The 23,895-nt window shown below is 41.0% G+C and overlaps 1 protein-coding gene across 1 annotated transcript; it reads right to left on the reverse strand.

Annotated features, from left to right (window-relative positions):
- Positions 1–870: 870 nt before the first annotated feature.
- On the reverse strand, positions 871–22,529 carry SLC26A4 (solute carrier family 26 member 4; the record flags this gene model as incomplete). Its single annotated transcript, XM_084291633.1, has 20 exons — positions 871–1,007; positions 1,759–1,842; positions 2,157–2,302; positions 2,624–2,678; positions 4,168–4,398; positions 5,744–5,839; positions 5,950–6,042; positions 6,360–6,429; positions 7,527–7,633; positions 8,990–9,085; positions 9,311–9,388; positions 10,172–10,285; positions 12,679–12,826; positions 13,778–13,860; positions 13,971–14,123; positions 16,736–16,900; positions 17,388–17,578; positions 19,176–19,286; positions 21,483–21,622; positions 22,375–22,529. The coding sequence occupies 20 exons, from the start codon at positions 22,527–22,529 to the stop codon at positions 984–986; spliced, it is 2,340 nt and encodes a 779-aa protein (XP_084147759.1). The 3' UTR covers positions 871–983.
- Positions 22,530–23,895: the final 1,366 nt, after the last annotated feature.

Here is a 23,895-nt window from a genome sequence, read left to right on the forward strand (position 1 = left end):
GCAGTCTGATGTAGAATATTAAAAGAAAAAAAATACGCTATATAAAAATAGAACTATTCATTAAACTAATTAATTTCCTATATTTAATTTTAAAAAACCTCTATAGTAGGTCACATTCTGACTCTTACTTGCATTCAGTAGCAGCCTGTTGCACGGATTCCGTTAAGTACTTGGGAATTAAGATTTTTATTAATCTAACCCGGGTCATAATCTGCCTATTGATGAAAGCTCTGTAAACTAGCCAAAAGAATCTGCTGTGTATACTTCATTTTAGGGATGATCATTAATAGTAGTGCATGATCTGCTACGGTGGAATTAAGACAAAGCTAATAAACCCCAATCCAGCTGTCTTTACTATTGAAACTTAGTCTATTTAAAGTTTTTAGTAGTTCAGTGCAGTTTTCTGTTCGTGTGGCTGTTCCACCTGTCACCTGCTCTCCAACCAGCTGTCCAACAACCTGTAGCAATTTAAGGAATTGCTTGGAAAGAACAACGCAGAGAGATTTTTCAGGAAGGTCTCACAAATCTTCTAGAATTGCCAAAACTTGGCCGGTTAGAACTCCTGCCCCCTCGCTAGGCGTTGTACAAAGACATGACAAAAGGCCTAAAATCCAAAAATCTTGGTCTCTTCAACTCCCCAGGCGGAGCACAACGCAGCTTCTCTTCCTGTACACTCCGACGTAGCAGCGTAACGCACCTTTTGCCTGACTAGTCCCCGAACTGAGTACATCTTTCATAACAGTCTTCTGATTTTTTTTATCAAGATATCAAATTGGAAAGTGCTCGCTGAATCAAGGTCCAGAATATTTCATGGATAACGGTAGCTAAAATTTGGAGATTTCTAGAGATCTGTATCATTCAGACTAAGAATCAGGGTTTTCTTCAAGTGCCAAGATTGGTTTCATTGCAGAAAATGTGTATATAGTACCGGTGCATAAATATTGCTGTGAATTCACAGGGAAGGCAGTCCCAGCAGGCCCTCTTCAGGAAGCCAGCCTGCGCATAGCCTAGTGGAAAGGTTTTGAAAAGGTGGAGAGAAACAAGCCATGGTTAGTTCTGAGTATGCACCCCATGGAAAACACAATGTTTGTGTGTGTGTTGACTACACAAAGTTCAGCCTGGGCTCATTGACAGTACAGAGAAAGTAACAGTGACTCGTGTCTGCACCAGACAGATCAGTCAGGAAGCTGCAGGTCTGAAGGTATCTGCAAAAAGTGGCCATAAAGGTGGAGGACAGAAGCCTCTCAGAACAATGTCTGAGCTTGGATGGGTGGTTTAGAGCCTGGCTTCTTTTTCATATTTTATGACAGCAATATAAATATCTAAGCAATTCTGAACAGAAAGCAGAATTCAAGTCTTTTGGCCTGCCATGTAAAAGTGCTTCTTTTACAGAACCGTGGTGTCTTTCTAGCTTTCTTAATCCTTCATTCCTTTCTGCACCGTGACTTACAGAGGAGAGAAAAGTGCTTCTCTGCACAAGAGCCCAGTGATTAGGGCGCTCAGTGGAGAGGTGGTAGGTATTTATGTTAGTGATAGAGTAACATTTGGGTTTCTTGCAATATTCATAATAATGCCTCCCACCCCCCAAAAAAAAAGAAGTGGCAGGGAAGGAGGTATGGGGGGAGGACGAGGGCTGAATCAGGAGTACCAGCTACCACAGCCTACTGAAAAAGCCTAACGGCATGGCTCAGTACTACAAAGGAGTAAAACCATCAGTATTCTCTGAATAATATACACATTCAGATCTAAAGAGCATACCTCTTCCTGAACATCAAGTTCGTCATCAGTCCGGGTTGTTTCTGTGAATTCTATAGGTTCTTTAGACTCCTGCATAAGTGAAATCTTGGCAGAAAGAAAGAAACATGACGAGTTATACATTGTCCATATCACTGAAGTAGATTTATTATTCTGAAGTATCTTAATACAACTTCCACAACAGACTTACAGGTCTGTTGTTTACTGCTCCTTGACAAAGCTGTTGCTTTAGTTTAGCTGAGAGGAACTTACATGTTGGAAGCTGTCCAATTTATTGGATTCTTACTTTTTTGTCCTACGGCTCTATGTCTAGTTTTCAAATGTGCCATGCCGTAGCAGAAACTGCCAGAATGAACGCTAGGCGATCGAAGGAAGGGAAATGTGCTCCTAGATATCCTTACCTTCTCAAATATGGGATCCTGGCTGTCACTGCATGTCATTTGATTCCTTATGTAGAGCACAGCATCGTGGACAGTCAAGAAGAATATGTCTTTTCTGACAATGTCATCAAAGAAGGCACTTCGTTCCAGCTGAGATATAAGGTTGTCTGAATTTAAAAAATAAAAAAGTCAGAGCAGGCTAATTTGAAGTAATTAAAGAAATAAATATCAAAATACTTGGCTGCAATTATCAGAAATCAAATATATAGTCAAATAAATCATTAACAGCAGCTATTTCTTGGCTTTTACTCTCTATGTTTCCTTCAAACCCCACCATTCTTTGTGTCCTAGAACAGCCACCATGATTATCAGTGTGATAATGCACAATTTTATTAGAAAAAAATGCTTCCACAGACACATCTAGAGATCCCTTCTCAACTTCACTTAATTCTTTGCATGAGCGACAGTAGAAATATTTGAACATTTACCTTGATATGAAGCAAAGTATACTCTCACATCAATTCTCTCAAACTCTCTAATTATCTATAAAGAAAGAAAGAAAGTTTACAACAAAAACATAAATAAATATAGTCTGTAAGGACAAAATACATATATATGTACATATGTCAATTAATGTAATGTATAGACACACACATGCACGCACACTTTTTATTTGTTTCTGAGTGTCTTCATTCAAAATTTCCTGTTTTGTTTATTCATAGTAAAAAAGGAACTGGTAAACTTTGCTATACTTGAAGACCTATTAGTTAATACCTGGTTGCTGAAGTGACCAATCTTTGACTATGTCAGTAGAACTATCCATTTTACACATATACAAATTGCTGCCTGTTATTAAGGTTCTGATTCTGTTCTCACAGTATGAAAAATCATGTCTCTTCAAGTGACAACCATGTGGACCTGAGCAGCCTTCTTTCCCTCAAGTATCAGTGATACAATACAGTCCTTCCTTGGCACATGCTTTTAATATTTTTTTTTACAGAGATTTTCCCTCATGCAGTGCACCAGATGGACCTGTTCTTGGATGAACAAGCTGCATATGGAAAGAGTTGTCTCTGTGGAACCCACAATCTCATTTGTCTCAGAAGCTGGAACTGAATCAAAAGTAGGGCTGAAGCAAGTCACGCTGCATTCCTTGTATTTCAGTTGGTTAAAATGTTAAAAGGTGGGAGACTGCATTCTAACCCTGGCTTCCTGATGGCAGGCGGGTCTCTCCAAAGAGCATTTTCAGAGGCAATTGCTAATTGCATTCACTTCTGTTCAGCGTTAATCTAGAATCATGGTAATCTAAGATCTGTTTTATCGATAAGATAAACAGTCCCATCTGCAATTTGGAGTTAGTGAAAGCAGTAGTCTGAACAGAGAAAGTATAATAAAAGACTAAAGATGAAACAATTTGCTCCTCTAGGCTTGTAACTGGGCACCAAAAATAATGGAAACATTTGGCCTTAATCTCTTTACCTCATTTCCCTCTCCCTAAACAAGGAACATTGTCTCCTTATGACCTCAGTGTAATGCGTGAAGATGAACTAATGTTGATGAAGTGCTCTGATGTTAGCCGCAGAAAATCCTATTAAAAATGAATCATTCTTCCTTCCTTCATAATTCAAGTAATATGGAATAAATAAATCTTGTGCATAAAGACAGAAAATGATGATAAGACAAAATATTTACTACCTCTGTGTTGAGTGAGCATCGTCCTATACCCACATTAAAGCAGGAGGCATGTGGAAAGAAAATATGGAACTAAAATGTCATAATGCATGCACACAAGTGGGCCACATTTTTCAGTTCTAATTTTGGAGTACTTAACTCTTAACTATGCAGGCTCTATAATGTTCTTTTCATGCTTTTTTTTTTTTTCACCTAAAATATGCACACACCAATATTCTACCTGTGGCTATCTAAGTTTTAAAGGTATTTTTTCAACAACCTTGCCTTCACCTAACAGCTCTTGATTTACATACTGCTGGCCAGATTCATTTCATTGGAACACCAGAAAAAATGTCCTTACCGTTTTTATTGATCTCACAGCTACAATATCCAAGAAGGTTACTGCTCCAAAGTCAAGAATGAGGCTGTGGATCGGCACCTTGGGGATGTTTACTTTGACTGGCAACTCTGAATTCCAGTCCACCTGGATCTCTACTTCTTTGGTGGGAACTTGAAGATCTTCGTTGTCTTCAGGCTCCTCATCAGTCTCAAAAGCTTCATTAGTTATGCCAGGCTCACTGATGATGCCATTCTAATATGCAGATAATATATGGAATAAATCATGTAACCATGGAAAAATGTTTGAATATAATTCCCTGTGATAACTTCTGCTTCAAGAATGAGACCAATATTGCATCCAAGAATTTAAAGAAAAAAATGGAGTAAATAGTTTCCTCTTCCTCTATGCAGTATATTTCCTTTCCTCCTTTTTTTTTTTTTAACAGAGCATCTTCCTACAAAAAAGGCCACTATCAAATATATATATATATATATATATATATATACATATATATATATATATATATATATATATATATATATATATACATATATATATATACACACACGTACATGTATGTGTCTCAGAGCTACTCCTTCCCTCAAAAGCTTTATTTCTAGGAGATATTTAATACCGGTATCTTGAATTTGAATCCAACTTTGAATTAGGTCTGCCACATTTAACTGCATGATGAAGTGGAATATATGCAGAAATATTGCATCCTGCACTGAAATCACTGGCAATGGAATACCCATTCCTAACTTCCCACGCTGAAGATTTAATTGGTTACCTGTCCACTCCTGCAAACATTTAATTCTTGAAATGTACATTCTGTACTCAGAGGATGTGGAAGACCAGCCAGCTGGTACAGCTGACCTGTGCACAGGAAGCTGGATAATTGTGCCATGTACACATGAAAGAACCAGCAATTTTACCTTACAGATACAATCAGTAGAGGGACTCTGTCAGGGAGTGTAGTGATAGGACAAGGAGTAATGGTTTTAAACTAACATAGGCTAGATCTAGATCAGACATTAGGAAGAAATTATTTATTATGAGGGTGGTGAGGCACTGGCACAGGTTGCCCAGAGAAGCTGTGGATGCCCCATCCCTGGAGGTGTTCAAGGCCTGGCTGGATGGGGCTTTGGGCAACCTGGTCTGGTGGGAGGTGTCCCTGCATTACATGGCAGGGCGTTGGAGTTAGATGATCTTTAAGATTCTTTCCAACCCCAAACCATTCTGTGATTCTTTAATTTAATCTCAGGTGGTGAGGGGTAGAGGTGAGATCAGGGAATCTCTTGCTTTCCACTGCAGTTAACACTACAACTGTCACAGCTGCCTGAATCTTGATGTCTTTGGCAATAAGAGCTGGGCCGATGATCCTTGTGGGTCCCTTTTATCTCGGGATATTCTATGATTCTATGATTCTGTGAATAGGAGTACTGTTCTGCTAGACCCCCTGCAGGTCCCAGACTTCCTACCATAGTAATCAGTCACACTTTTCATCTCTATTTTAAAGATGAGTACAGAGGAACTCATAATTAAGGCTTAAGTAATAAGCTCTAACAGTAATCCTTTGAGAAGAAAAAAGAATTACCTTAGTAGCTTTCAATTTCCCCTTCTTGATTAGCTTTTGTATCTTCCTTAGTGCTTTGAGTCTCTTATTATATACCTTGACTGCATCGAATCCCACCTACAGGAAAAGGATCAAGACACCAAAATGATTTAATTTCACCTAGATATAATTCTAAGGAAAACCCAAAGCCAATTAAGTTGCATCCAAACCCATCACATATCACTTACTGTGGATTTGAGGCTACTTTTCAGTCCGTCAATGTTAGCATAAAAAATTGGACTTGAAAACCTGAGGATCTTCACACCTTCTGGTTCTACAATCTGTTGTCAAAGAATATAAGGTTGAGCAGCAACAACTATATTTTGGCTACTAAGGAGTAGTTCAACTGTTTCAACAGTTCAGCTACATAACTAATTCACTAACAATAGGCTATCTTTGCTGATCTTTGAGGTGATTCATTTTTTAGATGCTTACAGCCCAGCATGCAATATGGACCAACCATCTGGATCAGGATGAAGAATTTAATGTTGCAACTTGTTATCTTCAAGCATTTCTGAAGTCGTCAACAATCTGCAAGGTACAGCTTTGTCCTACACTGGCTTGTAGACTGAAGGGAAACAACTCAGCAATGACTTACATTTTTGTAGTCCTTGACCTTCTTGTATATGTCTGTGCCTGGAATGTTTCCAAAGCCACCCCATGAAGGACTAACAAAAACAAAAAGACAGGGAAGGTACATATCATAGCTAGGCTTTTTACTCTGAAAAAAATATATTGATCACTCTTCCCCATTTTAAATCAACAGAAACAATATTACATTACAATATTACATTATCTTCAGACTATCTGAAGCTTTTTCTCTAATCCCTTTTCTCTGGATTTGGGTCAAAACCAAAACGTTTTGCAGTCTCCACAGACATTTTTAACAGCTGAAGAAAGTTATTTAGAGGTTTGCAAAGCCTTACTTCCTTTTCTTACCTGGATTTCACAAATCTGAGTTGAATTTGTGGATGTTTTTTGAGGATCTTAAAATTCTTCTTTTTAGTAATTGTGAATTAGTAGATTTTGCAATCTCCTACTCTATGACACCTTTTGGAAGGCTCTATTTTTATGCACTTGCTGACAGTGCAACTATCCTTTGGTATAGTGCAACCCTACTGTATGGACTCCATGCTGAAGGAAAGGAGTTATGTTGTATTTTCAGATAAAAGATAAGAAAATGTAACAAGATGGCCAAATGAGATTCTGCAAAGTCACCTTTTCTCACCATTCCACTGCCATGTGTTCTTAGAGCAGAAATAAATCAAACACAAATATGAAATCTTTTCTTAGTCTCATGCTTTGTCTTCCCCTTTCCCCATAGGCGTACACTCAGCCTTGTATAAGCAATGACCGAAAAAGTTATTGGCACATGCAACGTACTGTAGTATGATTATATGCTAAGAGTGACTATAATAAGTAATTCATTAGAGAAGCCATTCATATATCTTTTAAAATTTTATCTAGAATATTCCTTTCTCTTTTCAGAATACAGCTACGTGAATGCAGAAATAATATATAGCTAGATACCACAAAAGTACCCAACGTGATACAGAATAGATACTGATAACATAATGCAGCCTCTCACGTCACTGTTATTTTAACTGATAGCACACAAAGTGTTTTGTTCTAAAGAATAGATTTTTCCACTTCAAAATCTTTGTAAACCCAAGCAGATTTTCTGCCACAAATCATCTTGCTTTTCAGCATATTGTCTCTTTCATGGTATAACACTAACAATTATTTCTGATCCTGTGTTACTTACAACTGAACTCTCAGCACAACTGTCAGCAATCCAAACAAAAGGCCAGCAAGCAATCCCAAATCAAGTCCCAGAATGATGGATGCTACACATGTGAAAACCCATATCATCTGGAGAGGAAATAACAAAATCTCTTAATTATAACATAGTACTCCTGGTCACTCTAAAGAATCACTACATCAGACAATAAGAGTAGCAGAAGAATTTAATGTTGGAAATGATTATAGCACACTGGCAATTAGCTGATTTCCATTTAAAAGCATTTATTTTTCTCCAAATTACTTCTAGACATGTATTTTTTTAGGCATTGCTAGCATTTAGGAAATTAAAAATCAGAAATAATATTTTTCCTGCAAGGTAAACACTGTAAGGTTCCCCACCTATTGACATGTACAGAGGGAAGGGGGCTCCTCAGTGATGTCCAGGAACCAGAACTGTTCCAAAGAGAGGTTAGCAGGTTGCCATTAGCAGGTCAATGGTACTCTCTAAGAGTCTCTGCTGAATGTTCAGGCAGAACAGTTGAAGTGGGCTCCTCAGTTCCTCCCTGCATCGCTGCCCAGGCAGAACGTGCAATGGACCCAGTCCTACCAAAAGCTGAGTGCCCGCACTTCTTACTCAAGTGAGTGGGATCTTTTATCTGTCAAGAGGACTATTAAATGATTGACTAAATAAATTCAGACCTATCTAAAGCAGATATTATTCATATACCCACTGTAAAATCTGTGTGTAGTAGGGTCTGCACACAGAACACACATTTCATGCAATTGCCTCCTGCCCTAACGGCTACGCTGAGGGTTTGTTCCACAGAAATCCCAGTGGGAGATGCAAGCATGTACCCCGAGATAAGGTTACAGTGGTTTTTAAGAAGAGCATATTCATACATCCCTTAGTACACCAAATGAATCTGCTTTCTAGCTTGGATTAGTCCTGCTACAGCAAGAAAATGTACTTTGTAAGGACCATCTGAGATTATCCAGGCAAGTGGGAAACTAATGTGATACCAACATAAGCATATATGCATGAATTAAGAAAACTTCAGCTTTTCTGGCCCATTTAAATTTTGCAGAAGATCAAAACAGAATGGTAAATGTGGCCACAGGCCATCTTTATTCTGATTTTCAAGCAATCTCAATACAAGATTACTGTAGACTATGGCAACTGCTACAAAAGAGTCATCATTGCACAGGCACCTTTACTGTGGGGTATAGGGAATAAAGAAGAATATATTATGTAAAACTCTAGAATGGGAAATTTTCACCTGACTTCATGGCACGTACCTTTTGAGGGTGCGCACGAAGTTGGTTTGCTAGAGCAAATCTAAACTAAAGATTTTTCTGATGGTAACCCTACCAAATTCTGTTGATGTGGTAGTTAAGAGAAAGTTGGATGACACCGAAAGGAAAAAACAGGAACAACAAAAAACATACAAAAACATTAGGAAGAGGAGGAAAAATGAGTTGACTTACAGCATCCACTTTATTCTGTCTCCACAGACGGGGAACATCAAACACTTGCATGAACATCCCTTTCAAGTTAGCTATGACTACAGCTGCCAACACAGACTGCAAAGGAAACCAATGTAAAGGCACTATTCAAAAGCCGAGATGCTTATTAAGATATTTTAATCTTCTGTTTTCTGTTTACAAAGTGTATATCATTACACGGTGTAAAACCAGCACCTCGTCTGGTCTCAATCACCGCAATTGCAAACAGGGCTATTAATTCTGTCCATCAAAGCTGAGCATTCAGATCTGATCAGTGCTGGTGGCAGAGTATGAATACAGTACCTTTTGTAAGGGCTCTAGCAATTTCCCCAGGGCAACAATGGCAATCAAAACAATCCCGGCTGAGATTATACCGGCAACCTGCGGAGGACACAGTGTTTATAGAAGATGAGCACGTTAAGATTTTATCTTATGTTTCTAGGATTACAAAGTAGTTGTTTCTAGGATACACAAGTAGTTGCACATTACATTTCTTTAGGAACAAGGAGACCTGCCAAAATGCCGCTGTGTTTAGGCATACATGGGCAATCATTACACACTTCAGCTAACACAGAGGGAATTCAATTAAGCAGGTAGTGCAAACAACCGCACGCAAGGTAGTAGCTCTTGAGGGGGCTGAGTTGCATAGAGAGATGAAAGGAGCTGAGTCTGTGTGGCAGCTGGAAAAGGGGCTGCTGGATAACCTGGACTTCTCCACTGTTAAATAAGTGTGTGGCTGTAGTCCTCTGAAACCGGGGAGCACCACACAGAATATGAGAAAGACGGCACATGTGCACATGTGCAGGGCTGCTCAGGCCAACACATGGGACCTTAGGTACCTCAAAGAGGATACATAGGGATGGGATAGGATTTCGTCCTGCATGCTGCATTTCTACTGCGACAAACTCAGTCCCTTAATTCGTGATGAAATTCTGGGGAATTAGGTTGGAAGGAGTTTGGATCCTAATGTAAATCTGCGTATGTAAAACTTGATTGCCCTCTTCTGGCAGAGCTACAAAAATGATGCAGTACCCACACACAAGCTGCTAGCTGAGATACCCGTGGCATTTTATGTGACGGGAACACAACCATTTCAGGACCACTTTCATCCCCATGGATTATTAAACTCACCTGTGTACACTATCAGTAAGAAGAGGTCATTACCTGAGTCTTTCCACCAGTACTTTCTTGGACTGCAGTCCGTGAAAGAGCAGTCGTTGCAACAAAACAAGAAAAGGCACCAGAAAAAATGTTGCTGATCCCAAAGGCAATAAACTCCTGAAAGGTAATTGGATGATGCTGTAAATACAGATTCCTGAAGGTGATTTTGCAGTGGAGAGTGACAATAGATTTTACAATAGTTCACAAAGTAGGTAGCACTGAAATATTGAGAAGAGCCTGGATTAGTAACAGCTGTTAAGTTTACTCTTGTGCCAGTGTAACTATATGTGTTTAGAAACCAATGCAATGAAGTTGACATACCCTTTGTAATGTGGGCATACATGTCTTAAAATAAAGGCTTTTACAGCTTTTTTTTTCCATGAATGCTGTCAAAATTATCATTTCTTACGATTACACAGATATAATTGCATCAACAAATGGGACTAGTATAAATATAACTCCTGAATATCATCATCTAAAAAAAAGTTTAATCAGTGCAACAGTCTGAGTTTAGACACGGCTTTAATTAATGCAAAGCATGGTATTATTAGTGGAACTAATCAGGAGCTTTGCAAAAAAACACAGTTTCACTGAAAACTTCTAATTTGTTGAGCCAGAAGTTTTTCACTCTGAACATCCCAATGAACTCACGCTGAGTCCCAGGCAGCGTTCTCACAATTTTGCCCCAGGGTCACAGATGCTGGCACCTACTGATGCTGGTTGTTCTGCTCAAGTGACAAGGACCCTGGGAGCTTTATGTCCTGGGATCTGGGCCATTCCTCTGCTGGGAAATGAGGCATTTGGGAGCTGCCTGCAATCCCATATAATTGACAGAAACATTGTTTTTATCAAGCTAACAGAGTCATAGGAGCTTTCCACTCACTGTGAATGTTTAAAAATATAATTTAGAATTTGATTTTGACTTTTTTTTTCTCCAAAATGAAGTTTCCTGTAAGCTTTTAATTAAGCTGTAACTACGAGAGCAGGATTATAAAGTCATGTTCTTTAAGAGAACAGACCGAGGTGATTCCTGCCTGTTCCTGTGTAACAGCTGTGTTCTGCAGGAAAATGCTGGAAATGCAGTTCCTAGTGTTCTTAGATCTTAATAATCTATGAATCTATGAAGACAAAATAAACACTAGCAGATAATAGTATTGGACTGTCCTTCAAAATGATTTTACTACCTGCTTTTATGATGCTATTTTAAATTCCCCAGTTCAAGTAAACTATTTGCCCATCATTTATGACTGCAGTTAGCCTTTGATATGCATAAAATTCATAGCATTAGTACTGGAAAGAATGCATTTTGCTTTTATGGACAATAATTCTGCTACTGTAATATTTAATTAGTATCTTTGAAGCACATCGGTGATGGAAGAACAGCGTATTCAATGAAAGAACAGCATAAAGAGCACTTCCAGGAGTATGCATTATTCATTCACAGGGATTAAACTGAAAGTCAATGCATTTTTGGCAACTTTAAATCACAGTGTTACCAGATATGAACTTTGTGTTTTATATAGTGACCAGCATGTTCAGCAATAGAATTTTGTTACATTCTGCAGAACAGTAGTTCCAAAACCAAACTTCACATAACCCATTAGTGCTGAAATAAAGAAGGACTCATTAAACAAAGTGCTCAGCTTATCTATTTATTGCAGTGAATGTGTTTTCCCATAGTTCAAAGGATAACATTCAAAATTAGCATAGATGCAGGACAAGGAGGCTTTCCAACATGTTTCTCCCATGCCCATGGGTACATAACCACTTACGAAGACACTAGATGGCTGCAAGAATCCTGTACATGCTTGGCAATGAATATAGCTCGAGCAACTTTCTAACTACTTGCCTTTAAAAAGCAATGTTTAAAGCAATTCAATTGTTTGATGTAGGTGTTTTTCATGTTCATACACTCAGGCATTTAATTTTGTGAAGCTGTAGGACTTAGCTGTATGGTTACAAGTGTATTCGTATTGCATAACTGGTGCCACACTGAGAAGCACATCAATTTATTCTGTAGGAATAAAATCACACCTTAACTGAAAAAGTTCAAGCCTAGATAAAGCTGTCCAGAGCAGCTTCTTAGCTGGGCATTGCCTTCATCTCCAGTCCAATAACTCACGTCAAAATCTCTCTTATGAGCAGAAATAGAAGGGAGGCTGCTCAAGCTGGCCATGTTAATGCTGTATCACCAGAAAATTCCTGTGTACGGTGCTTAGCTTTAACTACCCTTCCAGAGCTACTACACTCCCAAAACTGATATGGGAGCAATTAGGATGAAGAGCAGACTCTGAAGATAGAGCTAATCTGGCTCATCTTTGTGTGGTAAATTTGTTAGGTAATATATGGCCATTGCAGATTTCTTTTTTTCCCAGCAATTGGAAGAATATTTCCCATTAGACTTTAACTTTAGTCTGAAAAAAAATATGTTTCTTTCATTTGGACACATAAATCACTGTGAAGCAGAAATCACACTCCCTGTGTTTGCAGACAGTTTTGGTTATACGTACCTGGTTTCCATCAATAGCATAGTCATACTTGGTTGCATATACTTTCCCCACAGATACAGCAATAGCATAAGCGACAATAGCGATGGAAAAGGAGGCTGCTATCATCTGGGAAAACAGGCTGACATCTGGAGGTTCGGGAGGCAAAAATCTAGCATTTAGAAAATACGTTAGTATTATCGACTTTGATCAAATTCTGTTCTTAACTAGAGCTGTCAAGGAGTTTGAGGTGGAGGCACACAGGTTGCTTATAATATGAAGTGTAATGTTTCAAGTTAATAAAAAGGTGGAAACAGCCCATTGACATCCAGAACATGCTTATCTAGCTCACCATAGCCCAAATCCTGATTCTATTAGTCAGCAACAAAGCTCCCATTGTTCTCAGCATAACTGAGATTTGGCCTTGTGATAGCAAAGTGAAAAAGTACATTTTTGAAGAACCGAATAAAGGATATATTGAATAAAACGGCGAATTACATAAATATGTTAATGACACTTCATGCTGTTGTTAACATATTTCAACGGAAGACCTCAAAAACATTTTATCCCCTACTGTGTTTCCACAAATTTTAATTAATCAAGGCCTGAATACCAAATGGAATGTGAAGGTTACTACTGTGAAATGCTCTGAATCTTTCAAGTGAAAGTCTCTACCAGTGTAATCCTCAAAATCCTTGCTCCTATGACTATGTTAAGTGACAATATTGATTGTGATAACAGCCTGAGTATGAACTGTAGTTGAATAACTCAGGTTTACGGAAATTATAGAGAAGGAGAATTTCATCACTTAAAATCCCTTAATTTATTTTTTATATTTTCCTTAGGCATATATTCACTTCGGGCACATGACATAATTAATTCTCAGATGAACTTAATGAATCAGGTAAATGTTTCTAAACCCATTTTACAGATGAAGAAAAGCTACACAACATAATTAGGCAGCATAATTTACAGAACCAGAAGTAGAACTCATGACATCTCCAGCTCTGGCTTCTAAACTCAGGTTACAGCTCTCAATCTCTCTTTCACGTCTTTTATCTTACCACTGTCATTTCTAGCCAATTAAAATGATACCTATGTCCCAGAAAACAAAGGCACTCACCCTCTTGGAATGCTCTTAACAATGCCTGCATTGTATTTGTTTTCCAAGTCAGCAGCATATGAAATGCCAGTGGCTACTATTGTCTGTAATCAAATGAAACAACAGTTTCAGTACTTAAAAAAGGCTCGTGTCTTCCTGTAGCCAGCCCCATCTATTTTACCTGTTACCAGTTTTGTCATGCTTCTTTGCTTACCACAATAACTTCTATTGGTATTGGTATAGGAATCTTGTGTTTGAATCGATCATTTATTTCTTTAACTACCATGCAGATAAAAATGGTGAGGAGTCCGGCAATAAGATCTGCAATGTTGGTGGTACCGATTCTTTCAAATGTTTCAATGAGAGTCTGAAAAATAAAAATGACAACACGTGCACGTGAAAGGTGTGAAAACACTCATGGGACAATTCAGGTGCGTAGGGTTCTGGAGGAGACCAAGAGTTGCTCATTCCTTTGCTTAGGCCTGGAGGAGGCTTGATAGTAACTCTGTCTGATGTACTATCGAGCTGCTACAGAATCAGTGACTGGATTTTATGGTGTATTTAATGGAATAATTGTCTACATAGGGTTTCTGCATCCTGATTTTTAGAAAACTAATGCTTAGTAACAAGAGCTAAAGCCCTGACTGTTTTACACCAACCTGTTCTTAGAGCAAGGATGGGAAAACCTGCAGCTTACTCACTTTCCAAGCAGCAAGAGAGATTCTCACCTTTATATTCAAATGACAGCTAGCGGCCCCATGGGCAAAATTCTGATCTGCTATATGGCCAGTACGTACAGCCTGTAGGTTACAGATTTCCTACTGCCACTGCTGACATCCAGACAGCGAGTATGACAGCGTGGATCCTGCCAGGCTGTGGAGAGTCCTGTGCTTCAGAAAAGCAGATGCAAAATCTCACCTTGCAGTGCATAACCCTGCTGCATTAACCCTGCTCCCACCAGAAGCCAGTCCCAGGCTGGAGGACCCTCACAGCTGGACCAAAACAGGCAGCGCCCTCATCTACCTTTCCTATGTCCTTGCTTGGTCAGATTGTTTATAGCAAACTACAGTCCATGTAACTGACATTTATGGTTGTACAGTGTTTATACAAACATGACAAAAGTATCACTTCTAAGTGTACAGGAAAACAGAATGGGCTGATCAGAGAAAAGCCACCTATCGGTGGCTTTCCTATCTCCTCTCTCCTCCTCCTAGGCAATGGGGTAATTCTCATTTGTCCCTTGTCTCCAAGAAAAATTGATTATTCCATACACAGTAAAGAATGATCTGATAGAACAGAGGTTTGAAACAGACTTCCAGCCTCCAGGTTAGTTCCTGAAATTCTAGGCTGTTAGTTTAAAGGCAAAGGGAGAGTTGCAGCAGCAGTACCACTACTACCCTCCTGAAAAGATTCTTGCTTTGAAATAAAATACCTAAGTGCTTGACCAGCAGTGTTTTCTAAGCTAAAGTAGAAACCTTTCCGAAGCACTGAATCAGATGCCATTCTCTGGGGATTGAAGTCATTTCTTGCCTGTTGTACTGCTCACCCCAAATCCCATTCTTACCATACGTGCCACTGCCACGTTTTACAGGGGAACAAGAGGCTCCTAACTTGGAGCTGTGAATTCTGCCAATGTCAGATGCTCTGTGTTGCAATTTGTTAACCACCACTTCTGAAGCAGGTCCGAGACTTGCTGAAGCTGACGCAGCAAGTCTCTGGTTGAGCAGATCAGAAATCACAATTTCTTTGCTCTGCACACATCTGCAAACACCTTTGCCTGGCTCACCTGCTAGAACGCAGAAGCTTTGAGCTTTAACCTGAAGAGTCAGCAGTCCACTCAGGCTTGCGGGAGCTGGAAGAACTTTGTAATTCCTTTTCAAAAGTACCTTCTACTAGCTGAACCACTCTTCAATAATTATAAAAAACAGAGACGGAAAAACCTGCTGGATCAATTAGTCCATCACCAGGCTCTCAGGTTTATCACATAGTACTGTATCTTATCTAATTTTCCACGCCCCGAGGCAAAGAATTTTCATTAATGTTAAAAAGGCCCATAAAATACTTTTTTTTTTTTTTTTCAAATAGTTCACCTGATTTTTTTTTCTAAATTCTACCTTGCTATTTGTAGTTATATTCATCCTATTTTTGGTACTACAGATGCCTAGGGTATTTTTGCTAATCTGGTTTTCTGAACTGACACACAAAACCTGTAAGTAATTTTTGTCTAGAGCAGCTTCTTTTAGAAATCTATAATGTTAATTTAAAGTGCTATGAAGACCTAAAATATTATGAAGTCAAACAGTTTCATGCTGAAGTCAGCGACAGAACTCTCAATAATTTCCCTGGGGAAGCAGACTGTTCTGTAATGTGAGAACCTCTAGGAATTCAGTATTTCTGTAATCCAGCCAAGACATTTCTCCATTTGATCATTTCCTCTAAGATCAACAAATGGAGTTGTGACAGCAACATTTAGCCTCAGCTTAGCTAACCAGCAGGTACCTGGCCACAGGATGTGAATCCACATCCTTCTGTAGATGTTCACAGGAATAGAGAACAATGCCCTTGACCAGGATGACTGACTGCTTTAAGAGTAAGGAAGCTTGGGACCAGTTAGCTTTGGGGGCTTCACAGTGTGCCAGGAAGGGGTGGGAGGGAAACAGTCTCCAGAAGTGATAAGCCCCCAGAAAAATGAATTTCTGAATAATTACTTTCAAACTTTATATGAAAAACTGCTCTGCCTGAAAAAGACTTCAATATAGCAATTAGCCTTTTATAGTCTGGGGAAACAAGAAAGCAGCAGCTGAGAGCCCCTCAGCTGTACATGACCACCTGCAGATCTTCCTGACAGTGAGAATTAAAGAGATGCTCTATACATATAAATTGCATATGGATCACTCCTGTATGAAATAGAAGCAGAAGGCAAACAATTATGCAAAAATTCTGTCATAAAACCAAAACAAATTAGAAAGGCATACTTACGTATATTATGGAAAGGACACCATTATAGTTTTTAGTTGAAACATTTAGGACTATTTTCAGTTGTGACACAAACACTTGAAAAGCAGCTGCAGTGGTGAATCCCCCAACTAGTGGATCTGCAAGGTACCTCACAATGAAACCAATCTGAAGGACTCCAAATATTACCTGGAAAAATCATGAAGAGTAATAGCTTGCTAAGCAATAACAAGGGCACGCTTTTATTCGGTGGTTTCTTATGCTTTGCTCTTTTCTTTTTTTTGACAGTCTTAGGACCATTTACCCCCATTGCAGACTAATGTAGCATAATATCATGCCATCCAGTGAAATTAAAGAGACTTGAAGAGCTTTGTGAAAGGATGCTCCAGGATATGGAGCTAATACACCATTAGCACTGAGTTTCATGCAGGTCTCATGGTCTGCAATCACAATGCTATCCTTCCGTTGTCAGTGCTCCCAGTCATGCTGCCACAAACTCTGCCCAGGATAAGAAGATTAATCCCCAAAAAGTTCTTCAGAGTTTGAGATGACTTTCCTTCATTTTTGTGTTTTACTACAGGACAAAGACTTATTGCCCCAGTAGGTATTTCCATTCTGCGTGTTTTCCCATTAACACTAAAATACCAACTTAGTGTTTTCAAGACAACTATTTTACCTGTAAAATTCCAACCAGAAACGTGAGGGTGCTAGCAATCAGCACTCTCTGCGCATCTCTGGATTCCGTGTCTACCACTGTCCCAGTACTATTAGCCCCTGTAGCATTACTGCTATCTATGATAAAATTTTCATCGGGGGCCATGCTCAAGACAACAGATCCCACCATCAAACTGACTACAGGGAATGGACCTGTAATGACAAACAGAACATGCTGAAGTTTAATATGCATTGAAAAGAAGCAGTTATCAGACTAGACAAGCAAATTCTAAATCAGAAAATCCATTTAATAGTTTAACTGGGGTACATTACTTAGTTGTAGTAGTTGTAGTAGAGGGCCAGAAGCCACTGGCGCTCCGAACATGGCACAGAGACACAATTCCTTCCTTAAATAACTTTTGTTATACATAGACAGGCAGTTTCATCCTTTGCTTAAGCCAATTAAGCTGTACGAAGGCCAAAAGCTGTGACATCTTCCAACCATTTCCCTTCCATCTGCACCAGCAGCTCTGTGGCCCACCACCAGATAAAAGGGATCACTTATCCAGCTAAAAACAATGTTATTATTTACTTGTTTTTGGTAAGGGTTAGTTTGCAGCTGAATGAATGAACTGATGCAGATCACCACGTAGCTGCATGCTCAGGAATCCCAGTGCAATGGTGGTTGCAAGAACATGCACCCAGGGATAGGACTGGCCTTTTTGGCAGTAGTTTGGTGTTACATTGGCTAAAGATGACTGAAACTATAATTTGGGAAAGATACAGAGATAGTGAATAATCATTGTATCAGCAAAACACAATCTACAAGCAACTGAATTTGTTGCAATTTTTACTAAGATTATGCAGAAAAGGAAAATGTCACAAAATGTCTTGAAGATAAGTTAATTTTACAGATTTCTTAGATTTTCTTAATGAATAAGCATATTGAAGAAAGTATAAAATGGAGTGGAAAATGTAGAAGGTAGGGATGTCAACATAAGTAGAGGTAAGTGCTCAGGGCTGGAGAGAAAATGTGAGCTGGTAGGTAGGGAAAGAAGACAGAAAGTGGAGAGAACAGAGAAGTATTTGACGCCACAGAGAAGAAAGTTGGTGAAAAAGCGTAATATCATGCCAAAGCTTTGTAAGGGAAAAACAACCTAGTATTAGGAGGTGTGAACAAGGTAAGACTGTATTTGTTGGAGTAGAGAAATAGAAATTTCAGTGATCAAGCTGTAACGTGATTTTTAAATATGCAAACTGACAGAGAAAACATATACATTTTAGAGAAAGGATCCAGAAAGAATCAACAAGTTTTACCCATAGCCTTGATGTGAGGACCTAGAGCGAGGCTGGAGTAGACACAGGTTCTGGGTCTCCATGACAGGCAAGAAGATGGTATTGGCCACAGCGATCAGAGAAGGATGTAGCAAGGAAGGCTTGGGGAGAAGACTGAAAGACCAGTTTTAGCCATCTTGAGCTTTAGGTGATAGAAAAAAATGTCTGTTCTTACTGCCTACTGAGGCAGGTTTTATCTTCTAATTTCTTGCATAGAAAGTAGCCAAAGACAACATTTAAACTTCAGCATAAATGCAAGTGAAAGGCATGCATGGGCACAAGTGAAGTTAGTTATTATGCACAGCTGCCTGTACAGAGAAGAAGTAAGTCTTAAGTCCCCCAAACCCACAAATATTAATATTCAGCATAACCAATATGGTTCAGAAAGTAGCCATCATAGGAAATACTGATGTTCACAGTAAGGATTAACATTTTGTAATAGTTAATTTACTGTAACTTCAACATATGCAGTTACCAACTGAGATGTGCCTTGATGTTCCCAGGAAAAAGTATGTCAGGATGGGGAAGAAGGCAGAATAGAGACCGTATCCAACAGGAACTGATGCCAGCAAAGCATATGCCAAACCTGAAACGATACATGATCGAAATTTCACATTTAAAATCACTCAGAAAACTACTGTCTTGTCTAGAATAGACTTTCAGAAATATTTACTCTTTTTATCCAGATGCAAATTAGAAAGTTTTGTCTGTAAATATGTTGCAGGCATATATGTGAGTACTGTAAATGATTGTATATCCCACACTGCTAGTTGGATGAGTAATTACTGAAAGATGTTCCTATACCTGTATAGGTAGCATAAAACACACACTCAAATAAGAAGTTTAAGCAGGGGAACACTGTTGCAAGACTGAATGGTCTACCCTTTGAGAGAAAAGAGGGCTTCTTGAAGTGCTCAAGTTACAGACAATTTTCAAGCATTAACTGAATTACTGCACTACCAATAAGCTTCAGGATGCTCACTCTTCTGAAAATCAAACCATTCTTTGACAGGTGTCGGTTTATAATTGTAAGTACCAAAAGTAAATCACCCAAATTGGAGAGTTTTGATCCTTACCATCTTCTCACTTCATATACTCACACTTGTCAAATCCAACATAGAATGAAAACAAAACTAAATGGAAAGGAAAAGTTGCTTTCAGTATCATGCCCTGGTTAGCTCCCATGGCAGACTGTTGTATTCTGCATTGATACCACAAAAAAACACCAAAGCGAAGACCTGGTCACACTGCTATGACTGGTGAGAGGACTGCAAGTGGCACTCAGCTGCTGGGAGTTAGGGACTTCAGGCACTTTGGGATCCCAGAAGACTTTTTTGACAACCATTTTGGCCAGTTTTCCCAGTATCTCATGATTTAGAATTTCATAACTGTTATATGTATATATGTATATATATTTATTTAATTACATCAAGTGCAAATCTAACATGGTTAAAAACATGGTTAAATTTATACTCATTTGTGTTTGTTTTTGTTTGTTTGTTTGTTTTTAATGTATTTTTGAATCCACAGAGGCAGGAGACCAAACAGCGTATTTCAGAAATCAGTTCTACAAATGGAATCTAATTATGAGAAAATCAGGCACCACCTTAAAAATGTAAATGAGGGGGTTACAGTGAGAGCATAACAGCTGTAATAAGTCATATCGAAGGCCCATCTAGCACAATTCACCTTAAAAAGGAAGGATAGTCCTGTGATTGAGGCACCACCTTCTGCAGAGATCTTCCAGCTCTGCATGACCGTGGACAAGTCACTTCCCTGTTCCTCAGGTCTCTCTGCCTGGGGCAGGCATTTGTACCACTCCTTTTGTACCACACAGTCCGTGCCTTCCTAGCACGCTCCAAGGGAAGAGACAGTAGGGAAGATTTGTGGCTAATTGGGAAAGAGGCACTTTCTTTGTTCCCCGTGTGGTCTGTAATCTTTGCCACCTTGTGTAAGCAACTTATTTCCATTGAAGGAAAATGTTTTGGTTGACATAGCTAACTTCACCTCCCCCAGTCCTGAAAAATTGTGAGGGTAGTGGAAGAACAGCATGGAGGTGAAAGAAATGAATGTGCTGGTGCACTTCAGGATTACAGCTAGCCTCTTCTCTGACAAGGGAACCTTATCAGCTGCCTCAGGCACATGAATGGTCTCCCCCTTTTAAACCCTTCTTTACCAGCATAGTTTCATTAATTTCTGCTTATTTCTGTCACTTTTCTGTTTGTTTATCTGCTGAATCCTTTCCCCCTAAGCCATGTACTGTAAATATCCATTAAGATTCATTTTTTTTTTAAATGTGAATACAACACCACCTCCTTGAGGACTGTTTTCTGCAGATACTTAAACAATCCTGCAGGCAAAATTTAAAGGAAATTTATCAAGATTGCATTATTGGGGGGGGAATAACTGGATTTTTTTGTAGGCGGCTGCAGAAGAACTACAGGTTCAGATAATTAAGAAACAGAAATAAGACTGCATGACCTACCCAATCCATTGTAATTACAATTACAATTATTTAAATATCAAAATTAATACTCTTTGAATGAAAAGATGAAAAAAAAAAGTTAACTACATCTCCATAGCATGTCAAAGGAAATATAAATCTTCTACTCAAGCAGAGGAAAAAAAGGATAAATTAAAAACATCAATTATTTATCACCAAATAATACCTAATATCTAGTATTAAATAACAAGCCTCCGATTTGTAATTCCATCTGCATAATATCATCGTGCTCGGCCAGAAACATCCCAGAAAGCAGAGGGCCGGCGTGCCTGGGTTTACCTTGCAGGGTGGCGACGAGGCCGGTGCTGACCCCCGAGATGATATCGCTGACCAGCCATTCCTTCACGCGGTAGCCCGGCAGCCACTCCAGGATGGGCAGGAAGGACTTGGTGATCTGAAAGGCCCTTTTTTTCGAACAGCTGCAAGAAAACAAGTTATGAACATACGGCATGGGGCTGCAGTCAGAAGACAAATGACAAAATACTGTCAGAAAGCAGCCAAGGAAGCCGTGACGGAGAGCAGCCAAGAAAGTCCTGACAGAAAGCAGTCAAGTAAGCTTCAGCAGAAAGCAACTGAGGAAGTCCTGGCAGAAGGCAGACGAGGAACCCCTGACAGACAGCGAGCAAGAAAGTCCAGTCAGAAAGCAGTTGAGGAATCCATGGCAGAAAGCAACCAAGAAATTCCTGACAGAAAGCAACCAGGAAAATCCTGACAGAAAGGAACCAAGGCAGATCCGAGAGAAAGCAACCAAGGAGGATCTGACAGAAAGCAACCAAGAAAGCCCTGACAGAAAGCAACCAAGGAAGATCCAGCAGAAAACAGCCAAGGAAGATCTGACAGAAAGCAACCAAGGAGGATCTGACAGAAGGCAACCAAGGAAGATCTGGCAGAAACAGAGAGAAAGCCGGGATTTGTAGACGTTTCAAGAGGCAGAGATGCTTCCTTGGGCACCTCCTATGCCCCAAACGCCACCTCCTGCAGGAATCCCCCCACGTGTGACCGCGTCCGAGCCCTTCGCAGGCAGGAGAAGCCCCGAGGCGCTGCCGGACTCCTCAGGGGCCGCCTCACCCCTGGCCACCCGCCGCCACCTCGCGGTGCGGGGAGCCCGCGGGGGACCTCGGGGGTGGGGGGCGGCCCCCAGCTCCGTGCCGGGCCCCCCCCCGGCACCCACCTGCAGGCTGCCTGCGCCCGCTCGCGGAGGGTGGGCGGCAGCGGCGGGCGCCGCTCGTTCTCGTCCTGGAAGCCCGTCTCGCTGTAGATGGGCCGCGCCACCACGTAGTGGCTGAGCTCCGCCAGCGGCTCCGCCGCTCGCTCGCCCGCTGCCATGGCCCCGCCTGAGGTGGCGGCCGGCGAGCGGAGCCCGCTCCTTCTCCGGCCCCCCCTGGCGGCCCCGCTCGCTCGCTCCCGGGCTGGGCTCGGCCCCGCGGCGCGGCGCTGTCCGCGTCCTGAAGCGGCTTGGCCCCCACCTGAGCCGCGGCATTTATACGGCCCGGCCGCGGTTATTTATGGGGAAACACCGGCAGCCGGCTCCGGGCTGGCCCGGGAGACGCCTCCGACCACCCCCGGGCTCCTTCGCAAGCCCTGCCCCGAGCCGGCCGCTCCCCAGCGCGACCCTCCCAGCCCCGCGGCCATGTTCCCCAGCCCTAAACCCCTCTCTCGTCCCCTCGAGGGGCTGCGTGGCACAGTAGGGGCGTTGTGTGGGGGGAATTCCTCCCCGTGTGTGCAGCCGGGCTCTGGGAGCACGCACAGAGCCTGCTGACGGCCGCCCCGTGTCTCCCAGGTGGAACATCTCATTCCCCCCTCCTTCAGCCATCACCTTCCCTGAGGGCTAGCTCCTTGAGGGTGGTGGCCCTCAGCCACCTGCTCAAGGACACAACGCGCTCGTCCCTCACTATTAAGGCAAGCCCGAGGGGATGAGACAGGTCCAGCTGCTCCACTCACTGCTCAGCCTACCTGGGAACCTCCTCTGAGCTTCCTGACCCCAAAATCCCATGATCGAGCCCTTGGAGGCTGACTCCACGCGGAGGCACGAGCTCCAAACAAACCGAGCCATTCGCAAACAGGAGGCTGAAGGCAGGAAGCTGGAGACGGGAGCGTCGAGCAGCAGATCTGTTCCCAAAGTGTTACGCTGCTGCCTCAGCGGGAAGCAGGAGTGTTTCGGAGCCCCCGGGCTCTTTGGGTCACACCTGAAATGACAGAAGGCAGCCTGCAGTTGCTAGTTTGCCCAAGGGAGACCAGAGGGAACAAACTCCTTGGCAGCCCTGCTATGACTTTGGCTTAGAGATAAGACGGGGGCTGAAAAAGTCAAAGCTGTTAAGTACTGCTAGCTACACCTGCAGCATGTTTTGTATAGAGGACAGCCTCACAAAGATCTTGCAGGAGTAAACCAAAGCAAGTGTCCTTATCACCCCAGAAGACTTTCCCAACCTAGAATCAGGGCCAATGTTTCAAATGACACCAAAAAGACACATTGAGGGTCCTGGATCAAGCAAAATATCTGTTCAATGAGGTACTCAGCTGTGAATATTCTTGATCGCCTTGGTTTCAAAGTATTTAAGCATAGTCCTAGCTTCAGGCATGTTGAAGCTGACTTTGCTGAACTGGAAAGAGGTCACTTGCTGAAAGTACGTTTTGTAGTGTTCAGGCTGTGACAGACTTCCCCTGCTGCTGGACTGTGAGAAATGTCTAGGTG

Source organism: Netta rufina, assembly GCF_964035555.1.
Source record: "Netta rufina genome assembly, chromosome: 1".
NCBI classification, from domain to species: Eukaryota; Metazoa; Chordata; class Aves; order Anseriformes; family Anatidae; genus Netta; species Netta rufina.